The sequence below is a fragment of the Lissotriton helveticus genome, chromosome 6 (assembly GCF_964261635.1).
Source record: "Lissotriton helveticus chromosome 6, aLisHel1.1, whole genome shotgun sequence".
In the NCBI taxonomy this organism is placed as follows: domain Eukaryota; kingdom Metazoa; phylum Chordata; class Amphibia; order Caudata; family Salamandridae; genus Lissotriton; species Lissotriton helveticus.
In genome coordinates, this window is record NC_136067.1 from 91,217,027 (window position 1) to 91,244,366 (window position 27,340).

Consider the following 27,340-nt stretch of genomic DNA (forward strand, 5'->3'; position numbering starts at 1 on the left):
GAGAGGTCTGAGGGAGGGGGCTATACAGAAACTACCGCCACAAAAGTTAGTCACAACAGCTTCTAGTTCTAAGGGGAATCCCCAGGCTCAGAAAAAGCAGGGGAAGGACCAAGCAAAGAATAGCCTTAAGAAAGGGAGTAAAAAAGGTACGGTAGATTCTGCATGTGTTGGGGAAACGCCCAGCCTAGCCTTGTTGTGCAAAGATTGTACCTCCAACAGTCAATTAATAATGAAGGTTGGAGAACTTGTCACTGCCCATCTAGCCACTATAGATACACGACTGGGACTAATAGAAAAACAATTGAATGAATTAAGCACCATAATTAAAGGACCCCTAGCAAAACCCCCTCCCCCTCCTCAGAAAAAAATCCCCCAGCCAACGCCTAAAACTAAGCCACCCCCTACCACCACAACTAATTCTAAGGCACTCCCAATGGTTAAGAACTTGACAACAAAACCAATAGTGCAAACCCCAACTGCTAAACCTCAAGATAATAACAAAAATACTGCAGGGGATAATTCCACTATTGGGAAAGATAAAGCCAATGAGGTAAATAAGGAAAAGGATTGGCACAAAGGGAAGAATAAACGATTTGCTGCTAATCTCCCCCCAGGCTCAAGTCCCAATGTTGTAGTGATGACAGGAGTCCCTGAGACCCCTGACAACATAGATGAGCCATCTTGGTCCCTACTTAACAAGGTCACATATTGGTTGAACAATAATAGGCCCTTACCATCATACTATGTAAGTAAAATCTTGTCAGTACGGAGAGTACCTTGGGTAGGCCATGAGAAAAAGAAAGTTCAAGGTGATTGTGTTATTATTAACTTCGATGACCCGCGCACAGTGGACTATATCTGTTCCTGGGTCAGTGAGGGATATAATGAGGGTATCGAGACAAGGCACCTCTCATATTTCTACCCGCCAAGAGGAAATGTCAGACAAGAATGTTATGATGATAATGAATATGGATTGGATGAAGGGTGGACCCAGGTGGGACAGAGAAACAACTGGGGAGAATGGGGGAGAAATAATTACAGGTACAATAACAATAACAATCACAGGAATTACCAAAGATCTCATTTAGCAAGGGATCCCACTTGGGGGTTTCCCACATCCAATAGATTTAATACTTTTAACACTTTGGAAATGGTAGATTGACTCCCATTACCACCCGAATTTCAAAACACCACAATAGATGTTAGTGTTAGGGGAGAAAACATCAATGAGCCTCAGGTGGGAAGTATACAAACAGACGAGACATATGCTACACCAGTACAAGGATTAGTTAATGCACCTGATCGATTAGTGCCCCATGAAAAAGAAGAACATGCCACACCTTATGATGTGGCGATACACGAAGGTAGTGAACACCCAAGGGCGCAAAATAAAGAGTTCAAGATAATAAGCTGGAATGTAGCTGGACTTCAGCAAAGGGTTTCTGACCCTGAATGGCTAAAGGTCATCTCCGATAAGGACATTATATTATTTCAGGAAACTTGGGCGACAACAGCGGTACATATAGAGGGTTTCCACTGCTATTGTATTAATGCTAGAAAGCCTGTCTTTGGCCGCCCGATCGGAGGTTTATTGATAGGGTTTAAGATAAGCATAGGGGGGTCTATAAAATTGATCCCATCAAAAAATCCAAACATTCAAATAATTGAGTACACTCGAAGGGTCCCATACTATCTTATTAATTTCTATAATAACGATTTTAGTTCTACTCCAAATAGGAATTATATTGAACTTTTCGGAGAACTATCCAAAATAGTGGAAAAAATCCATAATCATATAAGCACCAGGACAATACTGGCAGGAGATTTTAATGCTAAGTTTTTAACACCTAAAACGAATAATGCACAAATAGATAGGGCATACAAACGGGGTAAAGAATTAGAACGGTTCCTTAATGAACACATCCTAACAGACATAATGGATGTTGACAAAAAGGAGCCACTTATCTATATTCCAACCTTCAGAGGAAGAGAATTTTCAAGCACTGTGGATTACATTTTCATGTCCTCTGATTTAATAGATAGAGTTAATAAGGTCGGCGTCCTTGAAACTGCATTTGGGGACCACAATGCTTTAGAGGTTAACATTGGCTTAGGTCCCCCGAGTGCTCTTGTTCGATCCCTGGGGGCAAGGGATATTACGGTTTCAGCTAACAAATTGAGGTTAAAATGGCGAGGGGTAGATAGTGGACAAGTAACGGACATTATTATAAGTAACCATGGTCTGTTACTTGAATCATGTTCTTTGGATGATGGGAACCATCGCAGAATAGTTAAAGATTTCTCTAAACTCTGCAACATTATTAAATCCCTCCTAAGTGTCCCTATTAAACTGACTGCCCCTGAGCCAAGGTGGTTTGATCGCCATTGCTCAGCAGCAAATAAAGCTCTTCGCAGAGCTTTAAACTGCAAACCCAGAAGCATAGTAGATGTGAGAACTGCTAGACAGAATTATAAAACAGCTATAGGCTCAAGGAAGGCTGCTCTACTAACTGAGCAATGGGAGGCATTAACAACTGCTGCCACTCTGGGGAGCAGTACTACTTTTTGGCCTGCTGTTAAAAAGATGCGGGATATGGGTAAGCAACTAACCCCGACTAGTTGTACCATAGCAAGTGAGCAATGGGAACTGCATTTTTCTAAAATATATGCCAGCCCTGGAGTTGCTATAGAAGATTATACCCCAGGAAAATTGGAATCCCTAGAAATTACTGTGGGGGAAGTCACCGTGGCCATTAAACAGAGCCTTGGCAACAAGGCACCTGGGCCCGATGGCTTCCCAATAGATATAATCAAGCACAACCCAGAACTCTGGGGAAACATTTTTGTTAACCTTTTCAACAGTCTACCGTTTGTCCCAATACCCGCAACTTGGTCCACGAGCATAATAGTGCCTATTTATAAAAAGGGCGAAAGATCTGATCCCGTAAATTATAGGCCTATTTCGCTCTTGGACAATACTCTAAAGATCTTGGGTAGGGTACTCTATAATAGAGTTAATGACTGGGCTGAGGAAATGGGGGTACTTGACCGTTGTCAAATGGGTTTTAGACGCAAGGTGGGAACCATCGAACAATGCCTAAATTTGAATCTTTTAATTAGCAAATATAACATTGCTAAGGCATCACCCATTTACCTTGCGTTTATGGACTTATCGTCCGCATTTGACCTGGTAAACAGGTCAAAATTGTGGTCGATTCTTTTGTTGTATGGCCTGGATCCCCCCTTGGTACATTTCCTCGCCTATTTGCACAAAGATACAAAGGCACAAGTGCGGATTGACATGGAGGGTACAGTCTCTGGGCCGATTAATGTAGAGAGGGGGGTGAGACAGGGGTGCGTTTTAGCACCCCTGTTATTTATTATTTACATAAATGGCTTGAGCCACTCCCTAAAAAAGGCTACCCCAGATGTCCCTAAAATTAAAGGATGCCAACTACTGTGTCTTCTGTACGCGGATGATGCTGTGCTCATGGGATTAACACCTAATGCCCTACGTGCATTAGTCAGGGATTTTTCATCATACATGGGGAATTTGGATTTAAAAGTAAATTTAAAAAAATCATTCATCATGTCCTGTGGGCCGGGTGCTAAGCAATTAAATTCCATTATGATAGGAGCTGATAAGTTGCTCTTAACCAAAACTTTCCCATATCTAGGTATGGTCTTTGCTGCGAACGGCCTGTGGAGTGGGCATATTGCCCACGCCACAGGCAAGTTCTCAAAGGCCATAAACTCAATTTTATCCCTTCCCAAACCAAGGAAAGTTGGAGCAACCAAAGCAATTTTAAAGATTTATAGGCTCCAATGCATCCCAGTGGCAACCTACGGTGCCGAAATTTGGGGGTCAGTAAAAACTCCCTCAATACAAAGAGAAGAGAATCGGCTCTGTAGGAAGCTACTGGGAGCTCCGATTACATCATCAGGGTTTATCTGCCACTCGGAGCTGAATGCACCCTACATTAGTGACTTTATTGCAGCCAGGCCTGCATTATTTTGGTTAACTATCTGGGTGAATGAATATGCTAGTTTAACACATGATATTTTGAGGGAATGTTTAGCTTGCGACAAATGGAATAAGATCCCGTGGTTTCGTGGTATACAAGAGAGTCTGTCTAGTATAGACAGGGGCAACCTCTTTGAAAATCCATCTTGCATAAAGAGGACTGACAAAAAAGAAGTCCAACTTGAACTGTATGCCAATTACAGGGAAAAAAGATTGTCAGAAGAGATGAAGAAACAAACTGTTGTGTCCTATATTAACAATGGTTTATTAACCCAGCAACTCCCGCTGTATTTGACATTACCAATGTGTTGCTGGGAAAGATCTTTATTATTTAGAATGAAAGCAGGAACGGTAAAATTTTTACTTTGTTTTCCTCTGGGACACAATGTAGATGACAAGATTCCGTGTCCTTGTGACGGAACCAGTAAACAAAACGATCTACATTTCTTCTTCATGTGTAAGTTTTATATGAAATATATTAAATGGTTTCTAGCACCCTATTTTAAAAAACATAGACCCATCTCCCTGACCCAGTCTTATCTGATGCTTTTAAAATTGGAGGACGATGAACTTATATTTCGCACAAGCTGTTTTTTAAAAGTTATTTTTAATGTACGTAAAAGTATGGAATACCCTTGATTCATTTGTACTATCAATGACTACTGATCCTCCTTGCACTTTTGAAATGTGTAACTTAGCAAATGCACTGATAATGTATTTTATAGTGTCTATTGCACCTATTGTAATTGTAATTATAAATGTCGAACTGTATTTAAATTGTGCTTTTATGGATTTTTGAAATCCGAATAAAGATTTTTGAATTGAATTGAATTGAGCTATCCGAAACTGAGTCTTGTTTTCTTACTTTGATGACAGTGTTGAAAAGGAATTAAGGGCCTGTCATCTATGCAGTTGCCTTTCTCCAAATACAATTCACGACACCTTGGACATGTCGCAATTCCCAAAACATGCATGGGAGGGAATAGACTTTATCAGTCCACTCGACAATGGACATCACCTGCTGGTGATTATGGATGAATCCTCACGATTTCCATTAATTGAAGATCATCCATCTACTACAAAAAAAAAACGTCACTAAAAGACTTTGCGACATGGGGTGTTCCAGCCACAGTGAATTCTGACACTGCCCTCCTTTCAATAGTAGAGAGTGCAACGATTTCTTGGAGCATTTGAATATAAAGCAAAGGAGCACGCCTCTGTGGCCTCAGGCCAACGGACTTGTTGAGCGTTTATGAGTACACTAAAGAGAGCATTGCAGTGTGCTACTCTCAAGAAGCTTAATTTGAAAACAAAACTGTGTTGAATTCTACCTTGAGAGCTTATCATTCAACACCTCCCCAGACCACAGGTGAAAGTCCTGCGACATGATGTTCTGGAGAGCAATGAACACCAAGTTACCTCAATGGACCAATCAGAGAAATAAAGAGGAAACGACAAATCATGAGAAGGACTTGTTTAACAAACAAAAGATAAGAGTGTATGCTGGCTAAAGAGGACATGCGTAAAACATCATCTTCAAGAAAGGAGTTACCATGCTCCTACTACAAATGCGGAGAAGAAAATCTGATGCTCTCTTTGATGCAGAACCTGTTCAAGTGGTGTCTACTAAGAGACGCATGCTGCCTGCCCAGTGCCGTGGGAAGTCTGTTACCAGAGACTCCTCATTTTAGGCACTTAACTAATCATTCATCAGAACTAATTGTTGAAGGAGAGGCTGGGTCTGAAACATCAGCAACTGCTGTTGCCTCTAAACCGCTGACTCAGCTCCTGGACATCAGTTATGACACTTCCCTGTTTCCCGAACAAGATCAGGTCAAACAATTAAAGCAGCTAGGTCGATTGAAGAGATTTGATTGTAAATATCTTTCAATATGTATTTTGTCAAATAATTGTGATTTTTATTTAACAGAGGGGGAAATGTAGCGTCTTTCGAGCTAAAAAAGATGGAACCTTTTGGGGCCTGGATGAACTCCATAGAACTGACATGTTAGAGCAGAATGCAATGAAGACTGGTTTAGAATGTATGGTTTGCAATTACACAAAGACAAACACAGATGTGTAATACTAAGATGTTTGTGTGGTGTAGGACTGTGAGGGTACCCATTCTGGGAAGGACGATACAATGACCATTAAACTTAATGGATCTATTTCTATCAAACAGTTAGAGGAAGAAACCTTGGTACCTGTGGGCGATTGTCAGCACAGTTTTATCACCAAATCGTTCACGAATCGTCTGCTGCAGCACCTGGTCGGTCTTCTGGTCGACGCTCGCTGTGGCCTCATCAATGCAAAGAACCTGCACCAGAGGGCGAGAAGAAGCATGAGTGGAAGAAAGGTAGCTGTATTTTTCAGTAAATCTGGAGGGTGAGAGGCGGGTTCTGGCGTGGTTTAATAGTTCAGCCTGACTTCAGATTTGGGGGAAGACCGTTGGTGTTGGATTTGTGAGCTGGGACTATTCCTGTCTCAGTGACGCCCTGATATATTTTGTACCTAAACAATGTCAACACTAAACTGCTCGCTGAAGTTGCCCATTATCTTCATCCACTGATCTAAGTAGTTCCCAACTGCTGTACTTTTTTATTGTTATAACAACTTGTTTACTTCTAGGAATTAGATTTTTTTTTTTTACTTTGTGAAAGCTCAGCCACAGCTTATAGCAAAACTATGGCTTTTCTACCCCATTTTCTACAATGATAATGATGTTTGTCTTTAGCTGACAGAGTCACATTTAAGGGGAGGGGGGTAATCGCTCAGCTGGTCTCAGAGAAGATGAAACATGAATAATCCTCAATGAAAATTTGCTTTTTCTTTGATGTAGGGGAGGCTTATACATATTTGGGGAAAGCTCCTTTTAATTTATCCACTTACCTTAGCATCCGTCAGGAGGGCTCTTGCCAGGCATACAAGCTGCCTCTGTCCTACCGAGAAGTTCTTCCCTTGTTCTCCCACTTCAGAATTCAACCCACCTGCATGGAAATAACAACAGATGCAGAGGATGATGGCAGACCAGTCAAAACAAGCAATATTTATAATTGTAGATAGGTCGCAAACAACCACAGAGTGGTTGTAAGTGATATCAGACAGAGAAGCATGAGCCTTCCACAACGTCACTCAGAGGCCTGATGCAAAACCCTCCATTTTCCTGATGTTGACAGTTTTATTTTTTGAATGACTCCTTAGGGGATTGAAGGGGGTAAATGTGCAGACCCATTGCTCAAGGAACCATGGACATCCAATGCTTAGTCCACTGTTCCCTTCCATTTATCTAAATCATGTTGTATTTATTTAGTGAGCACAGGTTCTTGGAAGGTTCCTAGGTTGCAGTTCCTCTCTCTGTGATGCTTTCAGAAAGTAATAAGATCCACTGTAGAGAGTGTGGTAGCCCGATGTTAATATCCGATGAATAGTGAACAACAAAATTAAGCACCAAGGGATGTACAACTGGATAAACAGCATAGTAGTGGCTGTTACTTACAGGTCACTTTGCATGGATAGAGATTTAACCACACTCACCCATGCGAGCTACCACCTCCTTTAGGTGGCACTGCTCCAGGACTTGGTACAGCTCAGCAGTGAGATGATGGCCCCTTGGGTCTAGGTTCTCCCGGATTGTTCCACTAAAGAGAAATGGGGTCTGGGGAATGATGGCCAGCTTGGACCTGAGGAAACAAGAAGTGAGACATCACTAAACTTCAAAGCTTGATTTGATGGAATTGATATGACATTATGGCCAGCATTTTTTAGTCTATGGGAAAAGAAAACGTTGAGGAGAGAGGTAGGAACAGAAAGAGAGGGAGAGACTTGCATCCTAACGCCCGTTTGTGTTCATGTCCGACTTGTCAAGCTGAATAAACATGTACAAGTTCAGGAAACGTGCACATTGCACCGTTCATTGACCATGGCGATCTAAGTAGAGCATCTGAATAGGTGAATTCCTTCTTTGACATGCAGAAAGGGAAAATTGTACAGTGACCCTTAGTTACTTTGCCTTGTTGCTGCCTTCACCATTTCCTGTACTGAGAGGGAGTCTGTATCCTGGGTCTCATAGTATTTCTTGTCTATCACACTACATGGAAATGTGTTGGCACTGGACACCGCAAGCACAGATAGTGGCAGGAAGGTTTTTAGGTCGAGCCTAGAGTCAGCACGCATGGTCTACTCTGCGGGACTTGTAGTGGAGTAGGGAATAGAAGCACCGCCCACTCTTCGCCCATATTTGTCATTGGCTTGTGTCATTGTCCTTCCTACATGCTGGCTTCTGATTCGTAAATAGGCTTGTTAGTCCCTCTTTAGTACTGTCTAGTCTTTATTTGTCACCTTCCATGGCCCTTTTACTTTGGTTGTTACACGGTATCTGTTATTTAGTCTGGCTTGAAGACAGTGCTGGCATTGAAAAAGGGAGACTAAGCTCTGAATGCTTTGAATCCTGCTTGACTGGGATAGGCTAGAGCTGCCGATGTGTCTATGGTAGCTCCTAGATATTGGTGAACGTGCGAAGGCTCTAGGTGCGACTTGGTGTAGTTTATTGAAAACCCTAAGTCTTGTAATGTTTGTATTGTTTGTTTTGTGTGTTGTACACACTGATTGAACGATCTTGCTTTTATGGGCCAGTCGTCGAGGTAAGGGAAGACATGTATCTGTTGTCTTCTGAGATGTGCTGCTACTACTGCTAAGCACTTTGTAAACACTCGTGGTGCTGTTGTGACCCCGAATGGAAGGACTTTGAACTGATAGTGTTGTCCTTGTATGACAAATCTTAGATACTTCCTGTGTGAAGGATGTATAGGAACATGAAAATAGGCGTCCTTTAGGTCTAGTGTTGTAAGAAAGTCTCCCTGTTGTAGTAATGGGAGTACTTGCTGTAAAGTGATCATGTGAAAATTATCTGATTGAATGTAGTGGTTTAGGGGCCTGAGGTCGAGGATCGGTCTTAATGTCCCGTCCTTTTTGGGTATTAGGAAATACAGGGAGTAGACTCCTGTTCCTTGTTCCTGTAAGGGGACCTTTTGAATAGCATCTTTTTGTAGAAGTGCTATAACTTCCTGTTGAAGGGTTCTGTGGACATTGGACCTTGCCTGGGTGGTATGATTGGGGGGGTTGCTGTGAGTTCTAGGCAGTAACCATGTTGGATAATTTGTTTTACCCACCTGTCTGTTGTGATGGAATTCCAGATAGGTAGGAACTGTGATAATCTGCCCCCCACAGGAGTGGAATGCTGTAGGGGAGGCAGAGGGAAGTCACTGTTTGGGAGTAGAAGAGGAGCGGTTGTTGTTATTACCTCTACCTCTTCCCTTATTGTTGTTGCCTCTGTACCCTCCTCTAAAGTAACCCTTATTAGAGGGGGTTTGTATATGTGTTTTAAAAGATGATGTGTTATCTGCGCCGGTTTGCTTGTAGCCTCCTCTATAAGAGGAGCGATGAAAAGAACTTCTAGTCTGGGTGGATTGTGATGCACCCATAGACTTAGCAGTGTCTGTGTCCTTTTTCATCTTCTCTAGTGTATTATCTACCTCTGGCCCGAACAACTGGTTCTGATTGAAGGGCTGGTTGAGGATGGTAGTTTGTACCTCAGGCTTGAAACCGGAAATGCGTAACCATGCACTAGTGTTTACTGCCATGGATGCTGTGTCAGCTACGTCTAGTGCACATTTTATTGAGGCATTATATATTAATTAGCCTTCCTGTAAGAGCTCTGCTGCCTGATCTTTGTATTGATCTGGTAGGTGTTCCATTAATTTTTCTAGTTGGTCGTAGTGAGCCCTATTGTAGCATGAGAGTAAGGCTTGTGTGTTTGCTATGCGCCATATGTTTGTTGCCTGTGCAGCAATCCGTTTCCCTGACGCATCAATGATTTTTGATTCCTTGTAAGGCGGGGGTGTGTCACCAGAAGTCTGGGAATTGGTTCTTTTACGTGCATTTGACACCACTAAAGAGTCCAATGGCAGATGCCCCTAATGTAGACTGGATCAGCTGGTGCTGGTCTATACTTTTTCTCTATTCTGGGATTTAGTACCCTACACCTTACTGGATCTTTACAAATCTCTGGAGCATGTTTAATGACCCCTTTGATCATAGGTAGTATTTGAGTAGATCTTTGTGACTGCTCAAAAGTGTCTAATAAGAAATCCTCCTCAATGGCATCAGAGTGCATTGGAACTCCGTGGTAAAGTGCAGCTCTGTTTAATAGATGATTGAACCCAATACTATCTTCTGGAGGGGAAGGTTTTGTTGGGTAGTATTGAAGGTCCGGGATGTCTGGTGCATTATTTGGTTGGAAATTATATGCATCATCCTCTTTGGGATATTCTGGGTTGACATCCTCATCCTCATCTAAAGGGTATGTATGTGTCTCTGGTACATCATGCCCCCACCTAAGTCATACTCTTCGTCAGTGTCGTGTGATGATGCAGGAGATTGAGCAGGAGAAGTTATAGGCTCAATATATGGAGTGATAGGAGAGGAAGAAGGTGAAGGAGAGGAAGGGTGCAATGGAGAAGTTGCACAATCCTTTTTGGCAGGAACCACAGTTGGAAGTGGTGTGTCTGCTGGTCTCTTTTTGTGAGGAATTGCTTCCACATGTCCAGTTTTTGGATTGATATAGACCTTTTTCTGTTTTGGATCTGGTCTAAATAGATCTTCCTCTTGTATAATCCTCTTCGGCGCCGATTTCTTAGGTGCCGATAGTGGTTGTTTAGTGTTTTTTGCCTTAGGAGGAGTGATTGAGTCCTGTGGCAATTTCTTCGGTGCCGAAGGTGGTTTAGGCTTGTCTGTATCAGGCCTTGTGGTCTTTGGTACCGCTATTGAAGATTTCGGCGTGGAGACAGGTTTTGTTGGGCCTGCAGCGCCGGAGTTTATCTTTCCGTCTTTGTTTTTGGAACCGGATGGTTTCGGAGTCGAAGCTTTAGGGTCTGTTACTGTTTTTGGGTTCGGCACCGATGTCTGTTTAGGTTTGGGTGCCGAAGAGTCTTTGGGCGCCGAAGGGCGGGTTAGCTTCAGTACCGAAGAGTCCTTCGGTGTCGAAGGATGTGTTGGTGTCAATGGAGGAGGTGGAATTGGCACATGTGGTTTTTTCGGTGCCGAGGCACCGGAAGGCGTCGTCTTTTTCCTCGCAGCCGAGCCCGAAGGCGGGGCGTCGGAGGGTAAATTTCGGTCTCGACTGGGCCCCATCGGCGGAGTTCTGACCGTTGCCTTTGTTTTGGGCAGTGTCTGTTGTGCAGGGGCAGAGGTACTCACGGGTTGTCGAGATGGAATCGAATCGTCCGAGTCCTCTGTTCCCGATATGATCTGGAGATCAGGCTAGTCTTCCTCGGCGACGAGTGGAGCCTCGTCCTCGGAGATATCTTCGAGTGGGTTCTCGTCCTCGGAGACGTCTTCTTCGACGATCTCCTCCTCAAAGATGGTCTCCGGTGCTGGCGCTGATCTCCTCATCTCGTGCCGACGGGCCCTCCGATCCCGAATGGTGTTTTTCGATCGGAAGGAGGCACAGGCTGTGCAGGTCGACTCGTCGTGTTCTGGCGAGAGACAGAGGTTGCAAACCTCGTGATAGTTGCTATGAGGGAATTTTGCTCGACATACTGGGCATCTCTTGAATGCAGTTCTGTCCATGAGGCGTAGGCCGTACGGCGCCGATAGTCCCAATGGCCCGCGTCGACGTACCGGGATGTAGCTGTGATGTTGAAAGGTTTATTCGATGTCGAAAGTTGGTTGTCTAAAGTTTTCGCTTCGAAAATGTAAAAAAGTGTATTTTCTAGCCGGAGCGGAAAACTTTCATCCGAACCCAGTGGCGGAAAAAAACAATCCGAGGATGGAGTTGATGACCATGCGCAGTATTGTCCAAGTGAGGAGTCACCTATCTCGTGACTACAAAGACTTCTTCCAAGAAGACAACAACCTGCAATCATCCGAGCCCAACATCAGGTGGCGATCTATTGCTAAGTGTACAATCTGCAGCTCATATGCCTCGAACATAAAATTACAAAATAACTTTTTATACAAAATAATTGGTCTGGATTCAGTGTGCTATCATTTTTTGCCTGATTGTTTACAATAAATGCTTAACAATACCCTCTGATAAGCCTAACTGCTCGACCACACTACCACAAATAGAGCTTTTAGTATTATCTAATTGAGACTCTGTAAGCCTTTGGGGATTCACTGGACTCTGTGCACTCTATACCTTACTTTGGTATAGTATATACAGAGCCAGCTATGTACACCGCCATTCAGTCTCCAAGCGTGAAGGAGGAGCGTTGACAGGTTGGGATGGAGAACACTCCCCTGTTGCTGCAACATTACATCCTCCTGAAGGGGCAGCCTGATCAGAGGATCGTTTGGACATGCTCAACAGCTCGGGATACCAGACTCTCCAAGCACAGTCTGGAACCACAAGGATGACTTCCAGATCTTCTTGAGAACCCTCGCCAGGAGTGATATTGGCAGAAAGGCATATAGGAGGCTGGAGCTTCAATCGAGACAAAAAGACATCTCAGAGCTACAGCTGCATTGAAAACACCAGCGTGCAGAACTGCTGACATTGCATGTTCTTAGCAGTGGCAAAAAGATCTAACCAAGGCTCTCCCAACTGCTGAAAGAGACCTTGCACCACCTCCGCATGCAGATGTCATTGACGATCCGCTAGGCATCTTCGGCTGAGTTTGTCTGCTCTAGTGTTCAGAGAACTTTCCAGGTTTTGAACCAGCAAGGAAATGCCCTGACATTCCAGCCATTTCCTTCGACACAGGGCTTCTTGACAGAGGGTCCAAGACCCCACCCACCCAGTTTGTTGCAGCACCACATAGTGGTGGCATTGTCTATGAACTGATGCACTATTCTACCCTTGATGGAGGGTAGAAAGACTTTTCGTGCCAGGAGGATTGCTCGGAGCTCCAACAGATTGATATGGAGTCCAGATTCTGCCTGAGACCATAGTCCTCTGATCTCCACCTCTACCAGATGGCAACCCCAGCCCAGGAGTACCATATTTGTCCTACTGTCAGATCTGCTGGGGGTTAAGAGAGGAGTCTGCCAATGACCCATTCTCTGTTCGTCAACCACCACAGCAGATCTTTTGCAGTGCCCTTTGAGATCTGGACCATGCCGGAGAAATTCCCCTGATGCTGCGCCCACTGGAACTTCCTATCCCACTCCGGAGCCTGCATGTGACTATGGGCATGCGTCACAAGCAGGATGCCATGAGGCCGAGCAGCCTCAAAGTTAATCTCACTGACAACCAGGATAGAGGCTGAAACATCGGTATCATAGCCTGAATACCTGGGCTTGCTGCTCTGGAGGATATACTAGAAACTGCAGTGTCTAGAAAAGCTCAGATGAAAGGGAGCATCTGAAAAGGAATCAGGTGTGATTCTGGCATGTTGATAGTGAACCATAGCAAGTGCAGGATGTTTGTCATACTAGAAAATACTAAAGGGGTTCTGCCCACATCACTCTCCCATACCGGAGCAAGGGTCATCAAAAGATGAAAAAAGTAGAAAAAACGGTACTAAGGAATTAATTCAACATTTAATGTTAAGACACAAGAAATAATTAATTATCTTGTTCAGTCCAAATTAATGTAAGGAATTACTAAATCACAAGTTAATACAGACATATAAACGTATCACAAGACAAAGTGGCACATGAATAATCAAAAAATAACACAAACAAATTATATAAAATCCTACTATACACAATACAGTAAATATTTACAATACACATATACCATATATACAATACATATAAACAGTGTACCCAAAGAAAGATAATAGAAACCTTTCTAAAATATACACTCCCAATTCTGAGTGATATCAATCTAAAAGGAAATCCTCATAGCGCCTGAGATGTAAATTCTCTCACAAACTGTTTTAGTAAGGGGCGCCAGAAATTGAAACAAGCACGAATAAAGATAGGGGGACTCCTTCAACACAAGGGTGTCGACGCAGTCGTGGTCGCGTTTCAGCCAGTAGACTCTTTCATGGCATCATCAGGACAAGGGTACTTGCAAGTAAACAGTCAATGGACTAGCAGCTCCCACAAAAGGGGAGAGGCATGAGGCAAAAATCCTCTCAGACTGGTGCCCAGAACCTTATGGGCAGAAAAACGTGCAATGTCCACTTTTCTCTCAGGAGAATTCGAACTCGTGTCGGGCGTGTAGAAGAAAACTGTGCAGGGCGGGAAAAATTTGTCGCTCCTTAGAATGGGGGCTGAAATATTTCGACACCGGCATCAAAAATCCACAGGCAACAAGCTCCGTGTTCATGATGTTTGTCATAGTCTGAAGGTGGGAGATATCGGCCTTCAGTGAGCCTGTCTTCAACAGCCATTTGTCCAGATAGTGGAAACCCTGATCTCCATAGATGAGCTGCAATCACTGCCATCGCCTTGGTGAACACCTAAGGAGAACTGGTAAGGCCAAAAGGGAGCACGGCACACTGAAAGTGCCTGTGGCCCACCATGAACAGTAAAAAACATCTGTGGACAGGCAGGACGGGAATGTGGAAATATGCGTCCTGCAAGTCCAAGGCTACCATCCATTCTCCCGGGTCAAGGGCAGACAGGACTTGAGCGAGCGTGAGCATTTTGAATTTATCCTTATTCAAGAAGACATTGAGAGGGTGCAAGTCTAGGATAGGACAAAGGTCTCCATCATTTTTGGACACTAGAAAGTAAAGGGAATAAAAAACACAATCTACTTCTGGTACTGGCACACTCTCTATGGCTCTCCTGGCCAAGAGACCCTGCACTTCCTAGCATAGTAAGGAAAGGTGGTCCTCCATAAGCCTGTAGCAAGTAGGTGGAATAGGTGGAGGGGTAGTCACAAAGGGGAGGGAATAGCTTCTTTGGACAACCTGGAGAACCCAGTGGTCGGATGTTATCAACCTCCAGTGGTGCTGGTGATGGGGTATCCTGCCTCCCATTGAATGTCCATGATGGTCAGAGGGCAAACTAAAGGGGCTTGGAAACTGCGGCTGCTAGGGGTGTGGTGGACTGGCCCGACCTTTAGTCACCTGACCCACAAGGTCTGTGGGCGCCACATCCTTGGCCACGCAAAGACTGGAAAGTCTGCTGGCCGTGGTGGCTCAACAGCTGGAGATGCAGCTGGAAGCCCCTTCCGTGGCTACGAAAGGTGCGGAAGACTGACAGTGGTTGGCAAAGCGCCATGGAATTTATTGATTTATTTATAGAAATTATAGAGTGTAGCAGTTACCTTACAGGTATCCTACTCTGTGAGCTTTCATCTTAGACAGACCGGCTATGAAGGTAAGACAGCCACATGTTACTTAGGGAAGAGCCAGGTCTCAAAGCCTTCCTAAAGTGCAGTAGATCAGTTGATGATCTAAGGGTAGCTGGTAACTTGTTACATAGTTGGGCTGCATTAACTGTAAATGCTCGCCTTGTTTGGTCTTAAGGAATCGTGTGACGCCTAGGAAGTTAGCTGAAGCTGAACACAGACATCTCCCTGTGGGATTGCGCTTTAGGCTGAGTTGCAGGGACACAAGACAAGAGCACTGCAGGGCCTTAAAGACAAAGCCTTAAAGGGTATCCTTTGTTTTAGAGAAAGCCAATGTAATTCCTTCAGGGCCTCAGACACTCTATGAGGTCTGTTTAATGCCAGTTTGGTGGTTAAAGCTTAGACTCTATATAGTCTATTAATGGGATAATCTGGTGCTTCAAGTAGCAGTTCTGGCAGCAGAGGGAAGAGCTTCCTGAGAACTACGCATAAGTGTGAAGCTGGACCCTGCTACTTTATTAACGTGTTTCTCCAGGAAAAGTTTAGCGCCAAAAGTCACCCTGAGTTTGTGGACCGTATCAGGGAGACAGCTCCTGTTCAGTTGGGAGTGGCCACAATTAGAGGGAAGCATCCTGGGGACTTTATTTGCTGTACCGTAGACGAGTTCCATTTTTCTCCATTAAATTTGACGGAGTTTGCATGCAGCCAGTCTACAATGTCTGTCACAGTTATGAAAAGAATCAATTGCATCCTGCTGGTTATCACCGATGGACAGAATAGGCTGAGTGTCATCAGCATAGTTGATTAGCCAGATATTGAGGGCTTTGAACAGAGTAATAAATGGTCTCATGTAAACATTAAAGAGGGTAGAGCTGCGTGACGCTCCCTGAGGAACTCCATGTTGGATAGGTTTAAAAGCAGAACGATAGGGGGGCAGAGCAACCATCTGGCACCTATCAGAAAGAAAGGAGCTCATCCACTTCAATACGGTCCCACCAGCTCCAATGGAGGCTAGTCTGTTCAAGAGGATTTGGTAGTTGAACGGATCAAAGGAAACTGACAGATCAAGCAAGATAAGAACCAAGAATAGGAAACTCTCCACCCTTAACCAGAGTTCATTTAAGGCAGGGAGAAGGGCTGTTTCAGTCCCATGCCCTGGCCTAAAACCAAACTGTTCCTCCTGTAGAAGAGAATATTTTTCCAAATAAGGGGACAACGTCCTGTTAACCAAGAACTCAAGAATCTTTACTAGGAAAGGAAGGAGTGAAATCGGCCTGTAATTACTAAGAACCGTTGGATCTGCCAAAGGGTTTTTCAGTAGAGGGGTGACTATGCCTCTCTTCCGGTTCCGATGGAAAATGGCCAACTCCAATGATTGATTATAGATCTGCAGAGTGGAAGGGATCAGCAAAAGGACCTGGCTGTGGCACTGCTTTCCTTGAAGTGCTCCAGCTCTCAGTCCACCATGTCTTCGAAGAGAAAGGAGCCAAGAAAGGGCATGTCCATGAATGAGGCCTGGACATCCCCAGAAAAGCCAGTTGTCCTTAGCCAGGTCTGGCATTGTAAGGCCACTGATGATAAAACAGCTCTGCCTAGCGAGTTGGTTGTATCCGGCCCACAAGGAATGGAGAACTTAGCTGCATCTCTTCCGTAAGCAACAGCTTGGGAGAGTATGGCTCCGTCCTCCTCCAAGATCATTGGTAGCACCTGCGCAACCAAGTCTCGGACAGGCAGCCCAAATATGAGGTGCATGTTGGGTAGGGATCGCTCTTGATCCTGGAAATGTGGGAAGGCATAGAGACAGCCCAGCCACAGGCTCAACCGCGGAGCCAGGCCTCTAATGCTGATGCTCCCTCATCTCATCAGAGAACTTCGACAGACGGGGCAGTCGAAGAACTCTTTGACTTCTTGCTCTTCTTCCGTTTGTGAGACTTACCCGGACACCCTGATGACTGACTGCAATGACAAGCGCTTGGAGTGGCTCTGCCACCGATCCCGGGACCTTCCTCTCAATGGGATCGAGACTGTCATGGTGTAGAACATCGAGCAGCAAAGAGCTTGAGGGACAACTCCATCAATGTCATGGGGTGCACGGCATGGCAGTCGTCGCAGGTGTTAGTTTCATGGTTGTACTTAAGGCACCAAAGACAGATGAAGTGTGGATCTGTCACTAACAACTGCCGGTCACAGGCATCACATGGCTTTAAACCAGCCTTCCTAGCAGACATCCTGCCATACCAGGAGACAAAGTCTCAAAAATCGTCGATAAAACAGACCAGAACACTTGAAAGATAAGAGAGCTCGACTGAAAACACTAGAGCAGGAAATTAGGGATCCTGAGTTTACTTTTCCCACCCATTAGACCAGAGTCTTCAGTATCTGTTGAAATTAAAGCAACAAGAATATAGGGACATAGCCTCTAATGCAGGCCAAAACAGCTATTGAGCAACCCAACATCAGTTATAAAAGGTTGGGGACAGAGCCTGGAAACTCCTGGCATGGCTGGATAAGCGGAAGAAGGTGAACTGCTGGGTCCATGAAATATGCACTCCCATAGTAAACCGAGTGACAGACCTTTTCCACTCATTATGCCCAATTATACTCCCCTGCAGTTACTAAGACAGCAGACGATTGTAGAGAACTCCTGTCTGACCTGAAGCTCCCAAATCTTTCAGATGCAGATAAGTTAGATCTAGAAAAAGACCTTACGGAGGAAAAAATAAACCAGGTGATACATGACCTTAATTCAGGCAAAGCAGTGGGCCCTAGTGGGGTTCCCTTTAAGCTTTATAGGTTTAGAGTAGCTACAAACGCTCCAAACTTGCTCAAGATGTATAAAGAAAGTTGTGACCTGGGATTTCTCCCTGAGGATCAACATCTGGCTAATGTAGTGGTCAATCTCACTGCTGAATGCAGACATAAAAATGTTAGCTAAGGTCCTGGACTCCTCCCTCATATGAGGGATTACAAAACTCTGGCTTTATGCCTGAAAGAAACATGGACTGCAATCTGCAATGCATGCATGGGGTTTTGGGTCAGGCTGCATTTATACAGGAGGATACATTGGTGTTTTCCTTTGATACCAGAATGACTTTTGCAACTATATAGTGGCCTTATATGTTTGAGGTGCTTAGTAAATTCAGCTTTGGGCCCTGATATAGGAGTTGGGTGAGGCTACTATATAGAGACCCACTGACCCCTGATATGCGCCCTGAGTCTGGAGCCCTTGGCTGCCTGGATCCGGCAAGATCCTCTGATACAAAGACTCAAATGGTCACACAATTGGATGTACAAAATTTCCCTTTAAGCAGATGAAATACTGCTGTATGTCTCCAGCCCAATTCATCTCTAGATAGAAGTATGCAGGTCCTCACATAGTTCGCACCTATTCTGGGTATACTGTCAATTGGAAGAAATCCCTTTCATATCCCCTTTGGTGAGGAACGCACCATCTGCCGGGGTGGTATGGGACGGTTTTAAATACCTGGAAAATTATGCTACAACTGATTCTCACAGATTTTAAGTTACTGCCACCACTCACCCACCTTAACCATGATGTTCAGCATCGGCAAACCCTGCGTCTCTTGTTGCTAGGTCAAGCAGTCTTATTTACAGCCACATCCCTTGCAGGTAAGAGAGGTGAGGCCAGGTTGGGGGGCATTTCAACAGACGAGGACACATTTTTGATTTATTTAATTTACCCTCGTTGTCGTCCATCGAACCCCCCTCCCCCCGACCCCTCTGTCCCACCACTCTGACCTGCACGGGCCGTTCCTGCCTATTTAAGATGATGCTGCTGCCCCGTTTTCTATATGTATTGCACAATGCTCCTCACTCGATTCTAAATTTCCTACTTTAGAGATATTGAAAGTGTGATCCTCATTCTCTTCTGGAATGGAACCCTCAAGCATTACCCTTTAGAAATTGACAAAAGGCTGGTATGACAGCGGTATTGCACACCTGACATGCTAAAGTATTACTAGGCAGCACAATTGACAGTGGAGCACCATTGGATGCACCTCTTGTTATCCAAACTGGCCTATCAGATGGATAGAGTGATATTAAGTACAGGGGGATCTCTTAGGGCACTTTACAGCAGTTCTAGACATACAACCCTTAAAATCCCCACTTCAGTATCCCTAAACATATGTCATACGACTCACCGAGCCCTAGGATGGAAAGATAAACTGACCCAAGCCACTCTCTTGAGGGATGTAGCAAGTTTGGGGACCCTGGGAACACAGCATGGCTTGGGTAAGTGGGACCTTATTGGAATATCACGAGTAGGGGATCTCTGGGTACAGGGAAGGATTATCCTATTCTCTGATCTGCAACGTGAGTATCAATGTGCGCCCACCGAGGCATATTGGTACTTGCAGATCAGACATGCCTTACAAACAGCGATACCAGCAAGCACGATCCTTCCAGATTCTTCCCTACTAGAAGACAGGCTTCTCGACACCTATATGCCTCATTAGGCGTTCTCCGTCACCTATCAAAATATATTGAATAACTCCCCAGATACACCCCTTCATCTGAGGGCCCAATGGGAACGAGATCTTCAGGGTCCGTCTTCCCCCAGGGAGGTGGTGATACGGTCCAGATTCTGCTTGGTGCAACTTAAAATAGTGCATCAAGCCTACTATTCCTGTATCACACTGGTAAAAATGGTCACAGCTACTAGTGACCAAAGTACTAGGGGCTGTAATCAGAAAGGTACCTTTTTTCATATCATATGGTACTGCCTGGTGCTGCAACAATATTGGAATGCTGTGGTTATATGTAGAAGTACTGTCTGTGACTGTACCTTGGACCCTACTGCTAAACGGTGTCTCCTCAACATATGGGGCACATCAGGCTTAAACCCTGTGGTATCTACTGTGGAGGATTGTTGAATGTTCATGGTCCTGCTGGGTATGACAATGTAAGAATGGTATACTGAATCAATTTATATAATGTGTATCCGTTGGTGATGGAGCGAGCTTATATCTATTGTTCCTCACAATATTATATGGCAGTGTACGACCGCCTTTGTGATTTACTTGGGCAACTTTGTTTTCATGTTGAAAATAAAAGACAGAGTTTCCCCTCCAAAAAAGAAGGAACGAGAAAAGGTCAGTGAAAACGTGACTTGTAGCTCTTCTCTGGATCTGTGCTAACTGGCGCAGAAATAAAAGAACTGATGTCAGCGTGCTGGAATGAGACCTGTACAGGTACCGCGCACATCACTTCTGGTGTGGATGAGGCCGATGACGCTACCGGCGATCAGGGGTACCGCTCCCGAAACATTTCCAGATCCAATCTGATGCCCTGAGAATTATTCTAAGGTAAGGACTCTTTGGCTAAAAGTCTCTATCAGATTTTGGCTATCTGTGGTTCAGATGGTTTATTGTGAGCAAACTTTGGCTGAGAAACTGGTGACTTCTAAGATGTTAGGAGGGTAATTTTGTTTTCTAGTAGAACACAAAGCTCTTATAAAAGGAAGACCATCACAAATCCTTGAAAGGGAAGACAAATGTTTTGACCCTAAGCCAGTATATCTGCCTCTGTTTAGAACCTATATGCCTCTTGTGAACACCCAGAATGTTTGATTTTCTACTCATCCGCTTTGACCTCCACTGAGGCTCATATGTTTCGCTTAACCCCCTTTTTTCCCCAACATATTTTTATTGATTTTTGTCAATATTTATAGCACACATGCTGACCCACGCTCTCCCGCCCTTCGCCAGTTTGCGACGGGCTGGGCAGTAGCATCTTTGCACTGAACAAAAACATCAGCCCATAACATTGCCTCCAAACATCAAAGGAAAACTTGCAGTGTTATCATGTAGCCAGCATTCAACAACAAAGGACTACTAACAGCCCTGCTAGGAATGGGGGGTGCCGAGTCCTCTTAAGGTCTGTTTAACACTTGTTGTAATGAAGTTGCCTCATAGCTGGACTTCGGCAGAGTCCCACCAGCTATCTCCGCAAGTTAGGCCCTACAGCAACCTTCCAGGCCATTGTTATTGGATGTCTGGCAAGTGTGAAAGCCAGATCTTTGAAACTCTTTGTGATTGCTTCTGTTTTTCATCACATAAAGCCATTCTAGTAGGCATGTTCTCGAGTTTCCGTTATCTGCCTTTCTGTAGCTGTTGATACTGTCTCGACCAAAACAGTCTAGTAGTATTGTAAAGTCGAACAGTCCCACACCATATGCATAAATGAGGAATTGGTCTTGCCCCATCGAAGGCAGATCGCACTTGTATTAGGATGCATTAGAATTACTTGTTTTGTTGTTATGTATGATCTGCTGGGGTAGTATTATTGGATTAGTTTAAAGCGCACATTGCGTGATACCATTGGGATGTACACCAATGTTTTGGTCCAGTCTGTATCGCTTATCATGCCACCCAGTTAGTGTTCCCATTGTTCTCTTAGTGCCCCCAGCCCTGCCTTCTCTTGTTCCTGCAGTATATAAGTGACATTGAATGTTGTGTTACGGAAACCTCACACACAAACTGCAGGCCTGTAGGATGCTGGCTCAGTATATGATATTACCACTAGGTGGTAATACCGTGCATAGAGTCCAGGTGTTCCCAAATGTGTACAGAGCTCAATGTAAAACCCAAAGTGCTCTATTAGTGTTAGTCTAGGTGTGCAGCCTTAGGCCTAACATAGTGGAGTGCAAGACATTTATTGCACAACAATGATTAATTATGGACACACGACTCAAGAAGGAGATCCAGGCCAATTTTAGAAAAATATACTTGGTTTGTAGTTTATTTTAAGACTAAGGTCTTCACAATTGGGTAAGTACGTTTTTTTAAATTAAAATTACTTTTCACTTTGAAAAATCAGCACTTGGAAACTTTTCAACACAATCAATGTGATCCTATGGGGAAAACAGTACTGCGGTTAAACAGATGTTGAACTTAAAATCCCAGTCTTCGGAGCTAAAAGTCACCAAGGGCCAGGTATTGTATTGTAATTGCATTTATATAGCGCTTACTACCCCTGACGAGGCGTCGAAGCGCTTTTTCGGCGAGTAGCGCGCTACTCCGGGACCCATAGAGTATTAGTGTTGAATTAGTATAGTGAAACATGCAAGTGCATTTTAAGTGGTGGATAGGTTAGTCAGTTATTTGGATTTGGAATGATAGTAGAAGGATAGAGGAGGGCAAAAGTTTGCATTTATTTATCGCTTGTTGACCCACGCTATTCAGGAAGCCTATAAAGGATTAGTGGTGAATTAATATGGTGAAATATAAAGTAATTTATTAGTCTGTTACTTGGAGTGAGAAGGATAGCAGAGGGATAAAAGGGGAAGAGAGATTTGCATTCATATCGCACTGGTTACCCCTGATGGGTGTTGAAGTGCTTTTCTGACGAGTAGCATGCCACTCGTCAGAACCAACAATGGATTAGTGTTGAAAATTAGTGTAGTATAAATATGAAGTAATTTGAGTAGTAGAAATGTTATTTAGTTATTTGGGCAGTATATTAGTATAGTTGAATATGGAATTTGAGAAGTGAACATGGTAGTCTGTTAATTTTGATTGAAAAGGATAGTGGAGGGATAAAAGAGTGAGTAAAAATGAGTCAGAGGGAAGAGTTTAGAAAGGTTTCTCATTTAGCAATACCCAGCCCACACCATCCACAAACAAAGCAACACACTCACACCAAATGTACACCATGCACAACACTATGCACAGTACACAACTCTATCCTATACCACTAACCAATACACTCATCACTAACACAACGCCAATCAACACCATACATAACTACATCCCATTCAGACACACTCTCCCTGCTGTAATTACACCTAACTGACCACCTTTTACCACTAACAAACATATAATGATCCTTCCATCAGTTGTCCAACAAACACCCTTCTCTCCCTTCTACCATAATAACACTAACACACAACACACACACTGCACACTGCACACCACCACACTTTGTAACTCTTGCAACAAACCAGTCTAAGATAAACACTCTCACCTCTACTTCATTCCCTCCTACACACAACATACACTCTTACTAATAAAAACATCACCACCCCCTCTACGTCACAACCTCCTCTCACAAATACTACACAACCAAATCCAGTGCATGAAACATACATCAGCACCCCTTTTTACTACACCTCAAAAGCAAAACATTTCACACACACCAGCACAACAAGATCTTCAGAGCACAACACCTCATAATACTTACCATCACAAAATACATACATATACCCACCTTTCACATCACACAAAGGAACAAACTCCAATGCCAAGCTTTCACTCTTCCACCACACCTAACATAGATACAGCAATACAGCACCTCTCTTCTAACCACCTCTCATCCATTGGACAATTTAGAAAATTACAACATGACCCACATGCTGCACCACCTCCCCTGACTAATACACCTTCCGCCTTAAACACACGCAAAAAATATAAGCAACATGTCACACTTGCTCCAAAAGGTTGAGAACCTAGCTAAATGAGATAAAGGGCAAAATTTCTGGCCCTAGTACCGACCAGGCTCAAACAGGACACTACCCTTGTCCTCTCCGCCCTTAGCCTCGACGCCCGGGCTGAGACGCCCTAAGCCTGGCCTTTTTTATAGCCCTAGTAATCAGGTGACCCCTTCAGCCAATGGGAACCCTAGCCCTAACACTATCCAATCACAACACTACCCCTAAAAATCTAGAACCAATAGGAGACCAGGACCTTACAGCCAATCTTAGCCCTAGTCCAAGCACCCAATCAGTTAAAAAACCCTGATCTCTACGTCCAATAAAGGCCTTAGCCCTACCAGTAGTCCCAACCCAAGTCCAAGCAGCCAATGGTACAGGTAGCCATAGTCCCTACTTCCAATAGAAAGCCTAACCCTACTCTTAGTCCCACAACTAGTCCAACAACCAATCTCACCAGAAGCCCTAAATAGCTCCTTCCAATTAAAAGTCTAACCCTAGCCCTAGTCCCACCCTACTCCCAACAACATAGAAAGCCCTAGTCCCTACTTCCAATAGAAACCCTAACCCTAGCCCTAGTCCCAACCCTACAATGCTTGAATCACAGACCCGGAAACCAAACAGATCCCTCAAATACGTCTGAGGTTCTGTTAGCCCTGCTCGTTATCACTGTTGTGTGGTCATGGTGATTGCCCCATGGGGCATGAAATCGCTCGCCAGCGCTCAATATTGCTTGTGCAAGATCTCAAAATCTGCTACTGCACCGTTCATATAAAGGCCACCTACTCCAATCAGCCCCAGCCAGCTTCTGAGTCTGGTCCAGTTGCTGCCACGTGGCCTCAATAAATCAAACATTTATAAAGCACTGCAAATCACCGGTGAGGGTCCCGAGGTGCTAGAAAAGTTGTTTGCTGCGATGTTGCTCATTCGAACATCCAGGTCTTGAGTCAAATGACAACCATGACATCCATGGCAAGCAAAGCCTACAGTGGGAGCTCTCTGGCATACGCTGTGCTAGTTCGTCTGTGCTAGAGTGCTCTCTTCCACATACAGTGCAAGGTTGTTAAAAGTACCTCCCTCTTCGGCTTATGTGGGAGGTTCTTCTGGGCCAAAAATAGTTGTGCCAAATTATTCTCTACTCCAGTTGGGCGTCTGAGCTATCACCCCAGGAATTCCCCCAATAATTCTCCCTCCAGCAGGCTGCAACTGTAGCTGAGCTGCCAAGTAATACAGCTCAAAGTCTGGTACCGCCAGTCCTCCCTCCGAGGTTGGGTATCTTCATTTTTGTTAAAGCCACTCATTTCTGTCCAGTGCCCCATATAAATTGGAGGAGCAAAGCATCAATTATCCGAAACACTTCTTTAGAGATTTCTATGGGGAGGACCGTGAGCTGGTAGAGTAACTTGTGGAGGATTACCATCTCGATCAAAGCTATTATGCCCATAGCTGATAAACGTCAGCCAGAATCTAACTGCAGGCCACAGTGAAGCCATGGTTGTCAAGACATTGCCGTTCATTAATTGTTGCGGTATGTGATAGATGTGGATGCCTAGCTATTTGATTGTGTCTGGTGCCCATCTTATTGAGTCTCCCAATGTCATAGGGTTAGGTCCACCCCAGTACTCCAAAGAAGAAAAGTACAATATTTTTTTCTTTTGACCATCAGTCCAGATAGTTTCCAGAATTGCTTCAGTGCCCTAATTGTACCCTGGACATGTGATACCTCCCCCCGCATCTATAGTAACATATGATCAGCATATAGGGACGAGAAGACGGAGGTCTCATTAATCCGAGGTCCATGGTTGTGTATACCCTGTCGTAACACATTGGACAGAGGTTCCAATGCCATTGAAAACAGCAGTTGCAATAACGGGCAACCCTGTCTGGTGCCTCATCCCACTCTGTAGCTATCAGATGCAGTGTGGTTTGTTTTACCTGGGCTACCAGGTTCGTACAAAGTAACTTGGCCCAACGGATAAATCCACTGCCAAGGCCAATGCCTGCCATTACAACATATAGGAAGTCCCAGAACAGTGAATCGAAGGCCTATACGATATCAAATTCAATGCAAGTGCTAACTCAGGGAGGGCTGCAGAGTGATCAATTATTTGTATCAATCTTCGTATGTTTTGAAAAGTGTTATGTGTGGGAATAAACCCTGCCTGATCTGGGAGAATCAGCCTCTCTATTCAAGGCAGCAACCTGTCAGCCAGTATATGGCTGAGAATTTTATAGTCGACATTTTATAGAAGGAGGGGTCTGTGCGACCCAACTTCCTCAATGTTTCTCCCCGGTTTGGGCAATGTCATCGGCAGCACTTCATGCATCCTGCTCGGGAGTTCTCCAACATCCCTTGCAGCGTTATACAGTTTTGTTAGTCTAGGGACCAGGCGGTCTGAAGACCGTATCAAACTTCATTGGGAGGCTGTCCATGCCTGGCACTTCTCCACAAGCCATAGCCCAGATTGCCCTCCTAACTTCTTGAACGGAGATAGCTGCCCCCAGTGGTTCTATCTCCGTGACAGAAGGCACGCTAGGCGTGTATCAGTAATATAATTATGGATTAATTGCTCTCCATACTTTTCACAGCGCTCATAAAGGTGTGCATAATATTCGATAAAAGCGTGATTTATTTCTACCTGTAGAGTATTTGGGACCCCCTTTTATCAGAGCCAGACAACCACACTAGAAGTCTGCCCATTTTATCATGCTCATAATGTGCCATGGCAAGGTAAGAGTGTTAATCATAACCCTGCTGTCTTTCCATCAGGGTCAGAAGTGACTCACGCTCTTCTTACAGCCTAGGTTTAATGGTAGGGTTCTCGTTCACGGCTTTCTGCTGTTTATGAAGTACTTGCTCCTGTTTTGCGATGTCTGCAAATAATTGTGCTAGGACCCTCCACGTTGTCGCCATGCATTGTCCGCTCAATACCACAGTGAAGTCTTCCCATTCCCACAAGCAAGAGGTTGCCGTCCCGTAATGCTCATTAAAACAATTATCGATTATTTCACCAATAGTGTTGCGGAAGACTGGATTTTTCAACAATGTTACATTGAGCCTCCAGCCTGGTGTCGGGGCCTAGGGATGTTCCACTGCAGTGTTAGCATCAATGGGGCATGGTCTGAGTGTATTCTGGCTAGGTATACTACCTACTGCACTTTTGTTTGTAATGCTTGACATTCCCCAGATGGACTTTGGTGGGCAAAGGAAAACCTGGGACCCAGCTGTTCAAAACCTTCCCTGGCCCCCCATTCTCCCAACCAGAAAGAATCAACCAAAAGCTGTAGGCAGCCAGAGGTTGACCCTAGGGACAGATATAGCCATAGAAAGAAAGGCCTCCATGATGGCCAGTGCTCTGAGGAAGCTGTGACCAACCCTGTTAGGGCCTGACTTCCCTACTCAGATACCCCATCCAAGACCCAACAGGGGAAGAACTTCTCAGTGGACCATACGATAGGGGGTATCCATGCTAGTGCAGGAACTTCATTATATGGTCACTTAGGAAATAAAGTCTCAACTGGGCAAGGTTAGCCTTATCTCCTTTTGTTTGGGGGAGAGGAGGTTATGTATATGTAGGAAGGTAGAATCTTTTTGCAGGTGTACCTCCACTTTTTGCCT

General features: G+C 44.4%; 1 protein-coding gene across 4 annotated transcripts in view; it reads right to left on the minus strand.

The window, feature by feature from the left end:
• LOC144762270 (ATP-binding cassette sub-family C member 10-like) overlaps positions 1 to 27,340 on the minus strand; it is a 1,124,497-nt gene that overhangs the window by 35,151 nt on the left and 1,062,006 nt on the right. For all 4 annotated transcript variants that reach the window (XM_078647414.1, XM_078647412.1, XM_078647413.1 and 1 more), the window contains 3 exons: positions 7,559 to 7,704; positions 6,914 to 7,011; positions 6,229 to 6,341 (listed from right to left, as the gene is read on the minus strand). In XM_078647414.1, coding sequence (XP_078503540.1) covers positions 6,229 to 6,341; positions 6,914 to 7,011; positions 7,559 to 7,704 — 357 coding nt within the window. The remainder of the gene's footprint in view (positions 1 to 6,228; positions 6,342 to 6,913; positions 7,012 to 7,558; positions 7,705 to 27,340) is intronic.